We start from the raw sequence: 13,507 nt of genomic DNA on the forward strand, positions 1-13,507 counted from the left end.
GAGGCCGCAGAAACTAGAAAAGTCTCCTCCAACAACTCCCTTGAATTCCTCCAGAAGCTGTTGGGCAAAGCTGCTCACGTTTTTCCAAAATGCCTATGGTGGGGTAGGTAGGGCCTTGGGGCATCCCCCAATTCCAGATCCCACGTGAACTGTGGAGAGCAGAGCCAGGAACCAGGGGACTTGGTTTAGTCTTTACTCTCTATCTTTGATCCAGCTGGGTGCACAGGCATATTGAAAGTCGCTCAGTCACGTCCGAGTCTTGGTGACCCCATGGACTATTCAGTCCATGGAATTCTCCAGGCCAGGATACTGGAGTGGGTAGCCTTTCCCTCCTTCAGGGGATCTTCCCAACCCAGGGATTGAACCCAGGTCTCCTGCATTGCAGGTGGATTCTTCACCAACTGAGCCATGAGGGAAACCCATCTTGGGTCCACAGAACTGCTGGGAACCTGTTGCCTCATCTCCAGTTGTGATTGCTGAGCTCCGCCCCACTGACCCTGCAGCCTTATCATGATAAGCAAGGGGGCCCATGGAGGCTCTACCTATGCACACAAGGGCTTTCTAAGGAAAGGGGATGGTGTGGGGATAGGAGCTGTTGACAGGGGCCTCCAACAGGTAGGGGCTGTGTTCATGCTTGGCCAGTAAGGACAGAGGCAAGCCTAGGTAGGACTGAATTTAGGTCACTTCATCCACAAGGCCTCTTCATACCCCCTTTCCCCCAAAGTAACAGAGCACATCAGGGTCCCATCTGGGTTCAGACCCTGGCTCCACCAGTGAGCTGTGTGGTCTGGGTGTATCCACCACAGAGAGTTTAAGGTAAGGTCTGAGATGATAAACACTGAATCCTCAGCACACGTTCTACAATCAACAAATTCAGAGCCCCCACTCAGACCATGAAATTCTTCCTCCCTCTGAGGGGAGGACTGGGTGGAGGGCAGGCACTGCAGGGGGCGCCCTTTTCCTTCCATCCTTTATCGTGCAGCTCAAATCTCACCTCACCTCTCGGTCCAGAGCATGCTGTAGTAATAATACTTTAAATAAAATTCTAGTGCTCCTCACCATATAATTCTTCACATGGTTTCATATTATTTGCTTTAATCTTGTGGTTCTCTCTCTGCTGGGGCAGAGCAGACTTCTGTATGCCCCACAGTGTCTGGGACAAAGTTGAACACACAAAAGTTCCTTGAGAAGTACTTGTTGCTGCAAAAAGCCCTGGGGGTGGCTCTGATCTCCACGTCCCCACTGTGAGACAGGGGACAAGAATCCTTCCGCTAACTGGTTTAAAACTCAATGGCCAAGACCCATGGCCACAGCAGACCCCTGGGCCACTGCCCTGACACAAAGCAAAGGGAAACCCAAGCCCCCAGCACATGGCATCTTGGTTGGGGGGGGGGTACCTGTAGGTGAGGCCCAGCTCCCTGCTGGCCACCCCAGACACCCATGACACGTGCTTTTCAGGACTGCAGGGGAGCCAGCTTTTTGGTCAGTGATTTCTTCTCTCCAGACCCATCATCCTGAGTAGGAAGCAACCAAGATGAGTGACCTCCCACCATTCTTACCCACCTGTTACCGTCAAGGGTGCCCCAAACCTCAGCAGGCCCCTGGAAGCAGGCAGTGGCGGGACACAGACGCAGCATGAAGCAGAGGTGGCAGCCCTTACCTGAGTGGCTTCTGCTGAGGCATCACGGGGCTCCCTGCCGAGGACAGCAGCACCGGAGGCAGTGCTCAGAACCGGGGCGGCTCAGCTCCACAGCCCCCACGCCCACCGCTACCCCCTCCCTCCCGCCGCCGTGGAAACAAACAGAGAGGAGACCGGTGAGGGGCATGTCATCATTTTAATGATGTAGATCTTTGGTGTTTCCCTCATTAGCAGTCAGACCATCCCCTCTCCTCCCACCACAATGTTTCTATGATGAGTTACAAACAGAAAAGTAATCACATTTTTCATACTAAAAACAAAATAATCAGAGCCTTGATTTCTCCACTAGAAACTACACGTACAGTTCAAGATTCCACATGCAACACCTTAAATCACAGACCAAGACCTCACATTCTGACCCGGAGTCTCACCCCTTCCCCAGCCTTGGGCTGGCTTTGGCCTAGGCTCAGCTAACACTGACACCCACAGGTGCTGCTCTGAGGGCCTTGGGGTGGTGGGGAAGGAGGAGCTTGGTGGACAAGCCCTGGGGGCTGGCCAGCCTACACCCCCGACTCCTGAGTGAGGACCTGCCCACTGTCCCTTGACTCCATCCTGTCTTGGGCAAGCAGGCTGCCCCCTCCACTCCATGGATGTCCCCCACCGGTGAGTGTGGAAGTCCCTGTGCTCAGGATCTGGGAGCCAGGCCTGACTCCTGACTGTGGTCTCTGTGGGGGAAGATGATCAAGAGGCTGAAGCTCTGGAAGGCTCAGAGACGGAGGTGGTTTCTGGGGGCCGGGCTGCTCCTCCTGCTTGAGGGCTCCTAGTGGCTCTGCCTGCAAGGTGAACAGGGAGAAGTTGCTCCACTGGCCACTGGCCAGGATGGTCGGGCCAAAATCTGGAAGACTGTTCACCCTCCTGGGGGGTCTCTGCCCAGGGCTGAGTCCCTTGAGCCTTGGTTCTAGAAGGGGCGGGGGGAACGTGGCAGGGATACCCACCTCCTCCTCCACTCGCAGTGAGCACGGCAGTCTGTGACTCCCCTGGGCCCCAGATCCTGGAAGGGTCTAGTCCCCGGAGGCAAGCCTGGCCCCTTGCACCGCCTCACTCCCTGCTGCCCCGGATGGACGCCCTCCTGACCCCCACCCTCGCGCTCCTGTTCCCTGACGCAGCCCGCGGCTCTTCTGCGCGCTCAGTTCCCAGTCAGCTGTGAGGTCCGGTTTCTGCTCAGCGGTTCACGGGGAGGCACCAGGGCACGCCTGTCTCTACCTGTCCCGTGGCTCCCCGCTGGGGCCCGCCGCCTCCCCCCTGCCGCTGCCCCCGCCGTCAGGAAGGTGGTTGCTGTTGGTCAGGTCGCAGCGCGGCGGGGTTGGTCCCTCGGTGCTGGGGAGGGGAGCGGGAGGAGGGGCGGGGGAGGAGGAGAGCAGGGCGGGCTCCCGCCCAGGGGTAGCGGGCTGCTCCCAGGAGGCTGTCCGGGGGCTCAAGCCTCGCTCTGTCAGCTGCCCGGCTTCCGGGAGCAGTTCCCGAGAGGTGGAGGGCTGCGGCGAGGGGGCGTGCGCGGCCCCCGGCTCCGTGCCCGTCTGGGAGCTGCGGTGAATGCGGTGGCTGACAATGATATTGTTTCCGAAGCCGCCCATGGAGGCCATGGTGGTGCTCTGCTCCCGCTGTACCACGGCCGTCATGCCCCCTTCAGCCATCAGCCGCTGGATCCTGCTGAGCGCGTCTTCCCCGCTGGCCCCGTAGTCCGAGCCCTCCCCTGGAAGGTAAAAGGCAGAAGGGAGGGAATCAGCTGCTGGCCTGGGCCTCTGAGTCAGGCAGGCCAGTGCTAGGAGGAGCGGGCGGATTCTAGCTACAGGCAGAAACAGGGCAGTGGCCAGCCCCTGGGTTCAGGAATCAACCAAGTGGATTTCAAGGATTAAGGCTCTCTGCTTCCAATGCAGCAGGGGTACGGGTTCCATCCCCGGTCTGGGAACGAAGATCCCACATGCTGCACAGTGCAGTCAAAAGGGAAAAAAAAAAAAATCAAGCCAGGGACTTGGAAGCCAGATAAGAGCCCCAAACAATCCTAATTTACACTTCAGCCTAGGGGGCTGATACTGCTCAGCAGGTTAAGAGTGGGCCTGGACCTGAAGCTGGGAGTCTGCCTTTAACCCCTTGGACACCAGAGGTAGGCTGGTCTTGCATCCCGTGGAGGCGGCCCAGAGAACTGGTGGTGTCTGCCCCTCCCTGTCGCACACAGCCTAGTAGACCTGGGCCTGGGAAAGGGTCCACGCCCGGTGTTCAGAAAGCGAGGGCACTGCACAGGGTGTGGCTAGGAGACAAACGCTCTGCTCCGGACCTTTTCAGAGCTGGGTTCTCTCTCTTCATCGTTCTGTTTATGTCACTTTCTAAAAGCACACGAGGAAGATGATTTTCAAGGGTTCCTTCAAAGACATTCTGTCTCCTCTTATTGTCCCACGTTATTCCCCTCGTACTCTTCTTGCGGGGCTGGATATCTGATACCCTCATGTTTCCCTGGAGGCAGCCAATGCCTCGGCCTGACGTTTCAGTCTGCACCTTGAGGGACACAGAAGGTCCTGCTCTTTCCCCAAGGGCCTGAGCATCTCCTTGTAGGGGGCAGAGGACACTGGCTAAGATCTCGGTCCTGCCATTCACTTAGCTGTGTGACCGTGGATAAACCCCTCGCCACCCACATTCCTCAGTTTTCTGACTTGCAAAAGAGGGATGGAAACATCCAGCCTGCACAGTGCCAGGCGGAGGGAATGAGATGATGCCCGATAAGCACCTGGCCCACAGCGGGTGCCCCGTGGTGGCTGTCGTCAGGAACCCGGGCTCTGCAGGAAGAGCCCTACCCAAGGGCCTTTCTCTAGCTTGGGCTGCTCGCTTGTGCTCAGCCCTCACTGGGCAGTTAAGTGGTCTAAGCCCGTGGGCAGCTATGATCGAGGCTCTCAGGCTGCCAGGGCCGCTCCACCAAACTATGGACAGGCTTGTGTCCTTTGGCGATCTGATGGCCACCTGGGGACTCTGCAGTTTGGGCGGCTCTGACGGTGAGTTTTGAACTTTTGGCGCTATCTGTTGTCAGTTGCTATCTCTGCAAGACTTTCTCTGCTGCCGCACCGTCCAGCGCCTTGTCCCTGCTTGCCTGGTCAGAGCTGGGCGTCCAGGCACCGTCTGGCAACCCAGCTGTGCCGACGTCCCAGTAGGCCCCTCCGTCCTCGGTTGTGCGTGGAGGCGTGTGCTGGTGCTCCATCCTCGGGGAGACAGCACTCCCCAGCGCCAAGCAGGGGCTCCGCCGAAGCTTTTGCTTTTCTCCAGATTTTCTGGTAAATTCTACCCTCCCACCTCCAACCCCTCAAGACAGCTGCCTTTAGGCGCTTCCCCCTTAGGCAGCTCATGGGAAAAGCCGTCCAGCGGCGGGTAAGGAGTGGGAGGAAAGGGCACCCAGGGCCTCACTGCCAGCAAAGCGTCTACTCTGTGAGCCGAAAGGGCTGCAGGGGGAGGGCCCGGGGGACCCCTGCGCTCACTGCCACCCCTACGGTTTTCCAAGCGCTCCATGTACTGAGGCTCCCCAGCCTGGTCAGGGGTGTGCAGCGGGCTGGCCCACGGCCTGCTGGCATTGGGGCTCCCTGGCTGGGCGCCGTGCCCACTGAACACTGCTCTTTTCCCGTACCTCACTCTGGGAGCCGGGCAGGGCTGCTTGGGACCCTCAGGGAGCTGTCACAGTTAGGCCCCAGCACAGCTGTGGGCACCTGACTCTGGGCCCTTCTGTCTGTTCCCGCTGCACCGGTACCTGCGGTCCCAGCCGCCTGTCACTGCAGCTGCGACTGTTTGTCCGAACGGGTCTGTGGGCTTCTCTCCCCTTCCACCCAGCCTCCAGGCAGCTACTACTGCTGTCCTAATTCTGCTTGGAGCCACTGGGTTCTGGCCAAGTCCATACTCTTCAAAACACAGCAATCCCGAGTCCTCAAAGTGGTGAGGACGCTCACTGTCATGCTCATGGGCCTTCCGGTGGGGTCCCAGCTCTTTCCCTGACCACCCCTCTTCCCCCACCCCCAGACTCAGCACCACCATGGGTGTGCAGACCCCTGCCCACACACACCGTGGAGGTCCTCCCCGTTACACACCGGCCTGCTGCCCAGTGGCCAAAGGCCACTTGTTTTCAAGGGCAACCCCCACCCCTGCCCCGGGTCCTGCTGAGCATGGCTGCCTCTGCTCTGAGCCCCGCAGGGCCCGCACCTCTCCACAACAGAGTCTCTCCCTTCTCGGCTCCGGGTCCCTGATGGCCTCAGACTGCGTTCTGATCCCCTTTGGGCTCGCACTTGAAGTCTACCTGTTAAATGACTGTGTGGGTGACTCCAGGGCTCCCAGACAACCTACAGGCATTCTAGCCTTCAGGGAACCTCCAAAACTGGCCACGTGTTGCCCCTGCTCTGCGGGCGCACTTACACGTCTGTCTCCTTTCTGGACTTCAGGTGTGAGAGAAGAGGCGTGGCTTCATCTCTGAATCTGATTCCCTCTGGATTCCTGGTGCCTAATTCAACACTAGTACTAAAAGTACTCAATAATTAAGATTGGATAGAAGTGTTTAAAACATACACACTAACGGTTTCCTCAGGGCTGGGTGCGGGGAGCTTCAGCCAGAGCTGTGAGCTGGGCCTCCCGCTTGGGAGCTCTGAGCCAAGGCTGACAGCCACGGTGGGCCGCCAGCACGTTCCTCCAGAGGAGAACACCCTGGGGCCTGCGGGGTGGCAGCTGCGGTCAGGGATCCAGGCTAGCTCCGGAAGCCGGGCGGCCACAGGACTTAGGTTTGCTGTCACCTTCCCTGCAGCAGAAGCATTTCTTTTTGTCTTTGAAAAATGGGAGACTGATTTTGTGTTGACAGAAGATCGTTTCCTTGGCAAGGTATATTCTGGATGCAGAGGCCAGGGTGGCGTCAGGAACTCCCCGTGGTGGCCGGTTCTGGGGCTTCCCCGCCCGGAAGAGGAGGGCCAGGCTGTGTCAGGGCAGGAGCTGCCCGTCCTGACCTCTGGGGCACCCTGTCCCTCACCCTCACGGTTGCTTTCCCTGATCCACGAACCAGGTTCCTACAGCCATTCTATTGTTTCCCCAGACAACAGAAAGGTCCAGACAACCTTTCCCAGTGGTCAGAGGCAGAGCCATGGGCTCCCCGAACAGTGCGGCACAGCCAAGCTGGGGGACAGGGCCCCGCCCCGGCTCATTTCATTTGTTCCACACTTGCGGAGGGCCCACTGCATGCCAGGCAGGCACGGTGGCAGTGCTAGGAGCAAGCACAGAGCCCAGGGATGCCTCCCCTAGCTTTTGGAGTGACAGGGCAGGGAAGCTTTAAAGCTGGACCAGCAAAAAAAGTCAACACCTGCCAACTCCCCCCCATGGAGGGCTCCTCCGGGAAGTCCTAGACAGAACTGCATGGATTTTAATAAAATTCCTATCCAACATGAAGATGAGGAGTAGCTAAGAACCCTTCAGTGCTAGCCAATGGGAAAGGGCTCAGCAAGGGGCCACAGAATGGCAACTGCTGCAAGTGGAGCCAGCTGCCCACCCTAAGGTGCCTGGGCCCCTGGCATGTGGAGGCGTGCACGGGATATCCCCACAGGGCCCAGAAGAAGCGTTAACCAGCTTGATGAGCGGTTTCTTCCACGTGCTTCTGCAGACGTGGCCACTAGTTTGCTGACTGGGGGTGGGGGTGGGGGGGAGAGGAGGGGAGGGGAGATGTGTGTGTGTGTGAGTGTGAGAGAGAGAGAGAAAGCTGCTGTGCTTGCCTGTTAGATGGAAAAAGCAGACCAGGGAGGAAGTCTGAGCCCGAGGAGGCTCCTGACTCCTGCTTCCCCTACCAGAGAGGCAGCAGCGGATGGCAGTCAGGGATGAAGCACCCCAGGACAAGGCTCCTGGCCCCAGCAGAGAAGATGCATCTGCTCCCCTTTTTTCTAGGCATGGGTTTCTGCAAGGGACTATGACATTGTCCCTTTCAGAGCCAGAGGTCCAGAGGTCCAGAGCTCCAGGCAAAGGTCGCTAGGCCACAGAGATGCAGTGAGCTATCTGAGCTACTCGGCCACAGCTCCCCTCCCGACTGCCCCTCTGAAGGGCTTGCCCTCCACCAACCGCTCTGCTTTGCGGGGAGGAGACTGGAACAGAATGAAGTTCTGGCTTCTGAAACTGGAAAAGAGACTCTCTTGCCTCCTGCCAGCCCATCCTCCCCACCCTCAAACATGAAGAAAGGCACTCACAATCATAATTGACTAGAGGTCAGAGAAAAGCTGATGGGATTGAGGAAATAATCAAGGCGTCCTTGGCAGGTGCAAACACAGGAGGATGCCCCTCTTCTCTGCTGCTCTTGACCTTCGGGGCGAAGGCCTCCCTCCCGAACCAGCTCCCTGTAACCCGCCCTCGCCACGCGTGCAGCCTCAGTTCTCAGCGCGCTGACCGGCCACAGACAAGAGCCCGCAGCGGTCCTTGGTGCAGACTAGTGGTTTTGAGCTTGGCGCCCTTGCAGCTGCCGCCCCTCCGTGAGCAGTGCCTGTTCTCCTCTGCACCCCACTTTGCCTGGTGTTTTCTCCTCATCCTGGAAGGTCGCCTCCTCCAGGAGTCCTCCCCGAGCCCCACAGCCAGGTTGTGGCTCCCCCTCCTCTGCAGCACAGAGGTTCTAACCACGAGAAGTCACTACCTGCTGGGTGCCTGCCTCTGCTCTAGACTGCAGCTCCTCAGGGAAGCACCAAGGCCTGTCTGTCTCGGCACCTGCAGCAGCTGACGCCGGGAGGACAGGAAGGGGCCACGCGATCGTGGCACAGGGGCCACCCAGACCAGGACTCTGCCTGGGGCTGGCGGGAGGCACTCACGCGCTCTCCTCCTCGGAGAGGCTCGGGCCGCTCTGCCCACACCGGGGGTTTCTACCCAGCAGATGGAGGAAGCGGCGGGGGCACAGACCGAAAGGGGGTGTGGCTGTAAGACGTGGCAGCTCGCGGCAGCCACGGGACAGTGCCCAGGGCAGGGCTGCAGCATACAGGCTATGCCCTGAGGGCACACAGGCAGATCTGCTCCTCTGCCTGAAGTACACCTGTCTTCTCCTGGTCTCTCCTGAGCAGGTGGCTTACCACAGACCTAGAGAAGACGGGGCTGTCTGGAGGCTGCCGCATCTGGAGCTGGGAGCAGCCAGGGGCTGGGGCAGGGGGCAAAGAGAGTGACCAGGTGAGAACAGCCTATTTAACAGAGCTGCCAACACACTCCGAAGGGGGCCCGAGCGCTGAGCGCTACGCAGGGAGGTGCTAATTGGTTCTTAGCAGTGTGAGGCCAGCACAGAGTCACGGCCCAGCCACGCCTGCCATAGGTGAGAGGAAGGGGCTGATGGTGAGCCAGGTTGCAGCCCCAATGGCTGTGAAGGATGCGTGTGTGTAAGGGCCTCCCGACTTGGCTGGCCTGGAGAGGGGAGACACCTACCCTGGGTGGGGAGGGTAGGGGGTTGCCCTGGCAGCTGTCTGGCATGTGAGCTTGCAGCAGGGTGTCCCTCTTGCCTTTTCTGACCAGGTGACTCTCTGAGCCCTCCAAGTTTTAGAGGATAAGGAGATTAGGGTTCCTGGTGGGGGCTGGCCCAAGCTCTAAGAGTGGCCAGGAGGCTGCAATTGGTGGCCCAGATCAGGGAAGTGATACTTCTGCCCAAGGAGGTGCCATAGGAGGGGTGCCTGCCCTGGTGGCTGTGGTGCGCTCCCAGCCCCATCGGTCCGCATGGGGCAGGAGCCTCAGGGAGTGGCGAGAATGGTCCTCACCACCAGCCTCCCTCCTCCCTGGCTCATTCCCCCTCTAGTATTACACGGCTCCTACCTTCACCAGGACCTGAAGCCGCCACCCCCGGCTCCTGTATCTCCCGCTCCGTCTGGGTCTCTGCATTTTGCAGCTGCAGGGCCAGAGTTTGGGTGCCCTGAGACGTTACCGATGTGGTGGGATTCCGGGGCTGCAGGCCGATGGCATTCATCAGGCCCATGTCTCTGTCTGTCCTCCACGTGGCTCTGCTGGTTCTAGCGACAGAAAGGCGGATGGAAGTCAGGCAGGGCTGGGGACAGCGGCCCCACAGAGCCCTGCCTGCTCTGCGCCCGAGCTTGGCACAGCCCGGACCAGGGCCTGCAGGCTGAGGCCCACTCCCACAGTGGCCTCCTGCTGCCAGTTAACTTGTACATGTCCTTCTCCTTCAGTTCAGTCCATGTCCTGGGATAGTGAAAAGGAGGTGGGAGAACCATCCATCTTTTGCAAAGACAGCTGGTCCAGTCACTCAAACCGTGAGGGCCTTTCTGGGGGTACAGAGATGGCTGATCTTAAAAGACACTTACTCAACATTCAGAGAGCCACCAGCTGAGTGGCTAGAAGCCATGGGTCCAAGGGTGAGCAGCCAGAAGTGGCCCTCTCTCTCTTTAGCTTTTCCTTCCTTCTAACTACACGCTGACAAGATTCCAGTTTAAATTCTTGGAACTTCCACTACATAGGACTCAATAGGACTCCTACTGAGGCTATAAAGGATCTTCCTTTACGGCCTTCTGAAAACAGACCCTAAGAAGCAGGGCGCACCAGCTGCCGATGCGTGAGGCCCAGGCCCGAAGCTAACCTCCCCTTCCTTGGGCATTTCCTGGGCATGGACCCTCAGCACAGCAAGGGGTGGCAGCGGAGGGAGCCCATGATGTTGTTCAGGACGGGCACCAACCCCTCCTGTCTGGAGCTGTTTCTGGGGACTGTGCCCGGCACTTCCTCGAGGGAGCAGTGACTGCTCTGGCTTTATCGCTGACCCAGCGCTTTGTTTTCTCAGGATGATTCTGTCTCCATTAATGAATTAAATGATGGGAGGACCAGCACCAGGTTCCTACTAAGTGGCCCCTGGGGAGGGTTTGTCCCTGGGCTGCAGCTCTGGGCAGCTTGGTCCCCGAGGCCTGGGTCACGAGGGAGGCTGCCCGTGAGCAATCTCCTAGTGAGGACATCCCTCTCCAGAGCTCTCTCTTCACTGAGGCTCCCCCTGGACACCACAGCCAGGACTGGGGGGCTGGATGGGGTCCTAGCTGGTCTTCAGTCAAGACTCAGAGGGCAGAGGTTCTATTCTGTTTCTTAGCCATGAAACACTTTTCTTGAACGAAAGCTTGTACAAAAGCTCAAAGTGTGAAGCCGAGCAAAAGGGAGCTGATCTTGTTGAGAAGGGATACCCATGGAGCCCCCAGGCCAGGTCCGAGGGCACCGCTCTGGACCCCACTGGAGCGGGAGGGACGGCGGGCCGCCTCCTTCACAAACTCACCCAGGCCTCTCGCTGCTTCGGCTGCTGGAGTGAACAGTGAAGACCGTCTCGTTCAGCTGGTCCCAGTAGTACTCAACACCAGAGTTTGAGGCCCTGGAAATCATTTGGGAGGAGACAGAGTGGAAGGCGTTAGAGAATGGCCAGAACCCCTTGCTCCCTTTCCTTCCTTCCTCTCTCCTGGGACTGGGCTGAGGCTGTCCCAGTGGAAGAGACGGTCCATGAGGATGCTCAGTGCAGAACAGCCCGATGTTATCTCCAACAGCCCCGACGCCTGGAGTGACGCCTTTAGCCTCTTCCATCGCCCAGAGCCTAACTGGCTCCTCTTGGGGGCTGAGAGAAGCAAAAACATAGACACACCAGTCACAGGCCGTGAGTTCTGCATACTCTTCAGCCGTACGAGGCGGGGGCTAAGATGGCCTTGGAGACGCCAAGTGCCACAGCCTGCCCTGTCTGAAGGGCATGTGAGGAGACAGCGAGAAAAGAGAAGGTGGTCGTCTACCAGCCAGGAAAGGAGTCCTCACCAGACTGCCCTGTCTGAAGGGCGTGCTCAGTGCTCAGGACATGAGTGGAGGCTCTCACCACTAGGTCTTCCCTACAGCCATGGGGCCAGGAGAAAGGCAAATGAGGGCAAGCTGATGTTCTTATTTTGCCTGGAGCTCAGAAGGCTAACAGGAAAAAGCTCCCACTGAGCCAGAGAGGCCCACATCTCGTTCTATTCTGGCCCGAGAGCCTCCTTTGCCAGGTAGAGGCTGGAAAAGCAATGAGAAGAGCTGAAGATGACCTGGGAGGGCTCACAAGATTCTCCAGGGGCTGCGGTGAGGAGAGGAACTCCAGCGGTGATAGGCTGGGCGGCTGATGGCAGAGAAAGGAGTTTCTGTCCATCGAGTTCTCCTGGCTGCTGGCCTGGCCCTGGCTCCTTCTTTCCCTGCAGTGGAGTGTCGGGCAGTTTATCACACTCTCACCCAGGCACAACTGCCAGGAGGGAAGCGGGGGCCTCTTATTTTTCTAGACTGACGTGCCTCCTCAGGCAGCAAGCCTGGCTGCCAGCGGTGGGTGCCAAGACACAAGACGCCTTTAATTTTAAAGATTCCCCACTGAAAAAGATGCTACCTACACCAGTCACAGGGCTCAGGGCGGGGTGGGGTGGGGTGGTGGTGAAACGAGAGGGTAAAGAGTTGGGAAAGAGGTGTTTTTGAGCCCTGTGATTAGCACTCCGTGTCCGTGAAGAGACTCTAAGAGACAAAACGGGCAGCTCTGCTCCGCAGCGGGCCAGGGCGCGCACAGTGGCCTGGAGAAGCTCTGCTACAGACGGAGCTCCCTCAAATTCACATGCTGAAACCCCACCCCTGAGAGACAGGGTCTTTAAAAGGTAATTAAGGTTAATAAATGAGGTCATAAGACTGGGACCTTAATCCAGAAGGACTCTGGCCTTATAAAGGAGAGAGAAAGACCTTACTCTCTTTCTCCATCATGTGAGGACACAGCGAGAAGAGAGAAGGTGGTCATCTACCAGCCAGGAAAGGAGTCCTCACCAGAGCTCAACCGTGGTGGCACCTGATCTCAGACTCCCAGCTTCCAGAACGGCAGGTGATTAAGTCACCCTGTCTGTGGTATTCTGTTATGGCAACTCGAACTAAGAAAAACTCCAACGAAAGCCTAGAGGCTTAGGTCACCATCCTAAATGATAACAACACAACTTCTTCAATAAAGAGCAAACAAACGGAAGTCAGAGGGTTGTGAGGATCAGCCAGGAAAAGATGAGTTGTTGGGGGTGATGCAGGGGTATTCCTTTCTAAATGTGAGGATTAGCTAGAATAGGCACCTGATGGGGCCTGCATGGTGACAACTGCATGTCAGGAGGCCACGCCACCTCAGGTGAGAGGGAGCAGGGCCCAACCCATCACCAGAGGGTCACTAAGGTTCTGGGGATGAGGCGTCACCTGTGGGAAAGAGCTGCAGCCACAAAAGGGCTCGTCCTCTTCCTGCTCTGGACTAATCTCACCCCCACCCCCACCCCTCCCACCTGCCAGCCCCCAGCTCCACTAAGAGGGCTGGTCTGCTGTGATCTTCAGACATGCCGTCTAAAAGAACATCAGTGAAGAATTAAAGTTCAAGGTAATGATACCTGGGGCTCCCCTGGTGGCTCAGTGGTAAAGAACCTGCCTGCTAATGCAGGAGACATGGGTTCGATCCCTGGGTTGGGAAGATCCCCTGGAGAAGGAAATGGCAACCTGCTCCAGTAATCTTGCCTGGAGAATCCCACGACAGAGGAGTCTAGTGGGCTACAGTCCACGGGGTGGCAGAGTCAGACATGACTGAGTGACTAAAACGAAAACAACGATGACACCTGCAGGTGCCTCTTGCAGCAGCCCGGAGGCCACGACCGCGGCCAGCGCCCGGAGCCCGGACACCTCAACCCGAGCGCCGGCCGCTCCCACAGACACGCAGGGGGCGGCGGGCCACGTTTTCTGGGCCTCAGGCAGCGGCTGTTTCTCCTCGAGGCTGCAGGGAGTTGAGTCACCAAATCCTCAGAGACTTTTGTGAGGGCTGTCTGAGAACTACAGGGCGGTGGGGGGCAAGGGTGAGAGAGA

At 58.3% G+C, this 13,507-nt stretch overlaps 1 protein-coding gene across 9 annotated transcripts in view; it reads right to left on the reverse strand.

The window, feature by feature from the left end:
• Window positions 1-1,816: 1,816 nt before the first annotated feature.
• The window catches only part of AMBRA1 (autophagy and beclin 1 regulator 1), a 172,392-nt gene continuing 160,701 nt past the window's right edge, over window positions 1,817-13,507 (reverse strand). For all 9 annotated transcript variants that reach the window (XM_061381336.1, XM_061381331.1, XM_061381339.1 and 6 more), the window contains 3 exons: window positions 10,917-11,009; window positions 9,467-9,660; window positions 1,817-3,389 (listed from right to left, as the gene is read on the reverse strand). In XM_061381336.1, coding sequence (XP_061237320.1) covers window positions 2,899-3,389; window positions 9,467-9,660; window positions 10,917-11,009 — 778 coding nt within the window. In that variant the 3' untranslated portion in view covers window positions 1,817-2,898. The remainder of the gene's footprint in view (window positions 3,390-9,466; window positions 9,661-10,916; window positions 11,010-13,507) is intronic.

Source organism: Bos javanicus, chromosome 15 (genome assembly GCF_032452875.1).
Source record: "Bos javanicus breed banteng chromosome 15, ARS-OSU_banteng_1.0, whole genome shotgun sequence".
Classification (NCBI taxonomy): Eukaryota; Metazoa; Chordata; class Mammalia; order Artiodactyla; family Bovidae; genus Bos; species Bos javanicus.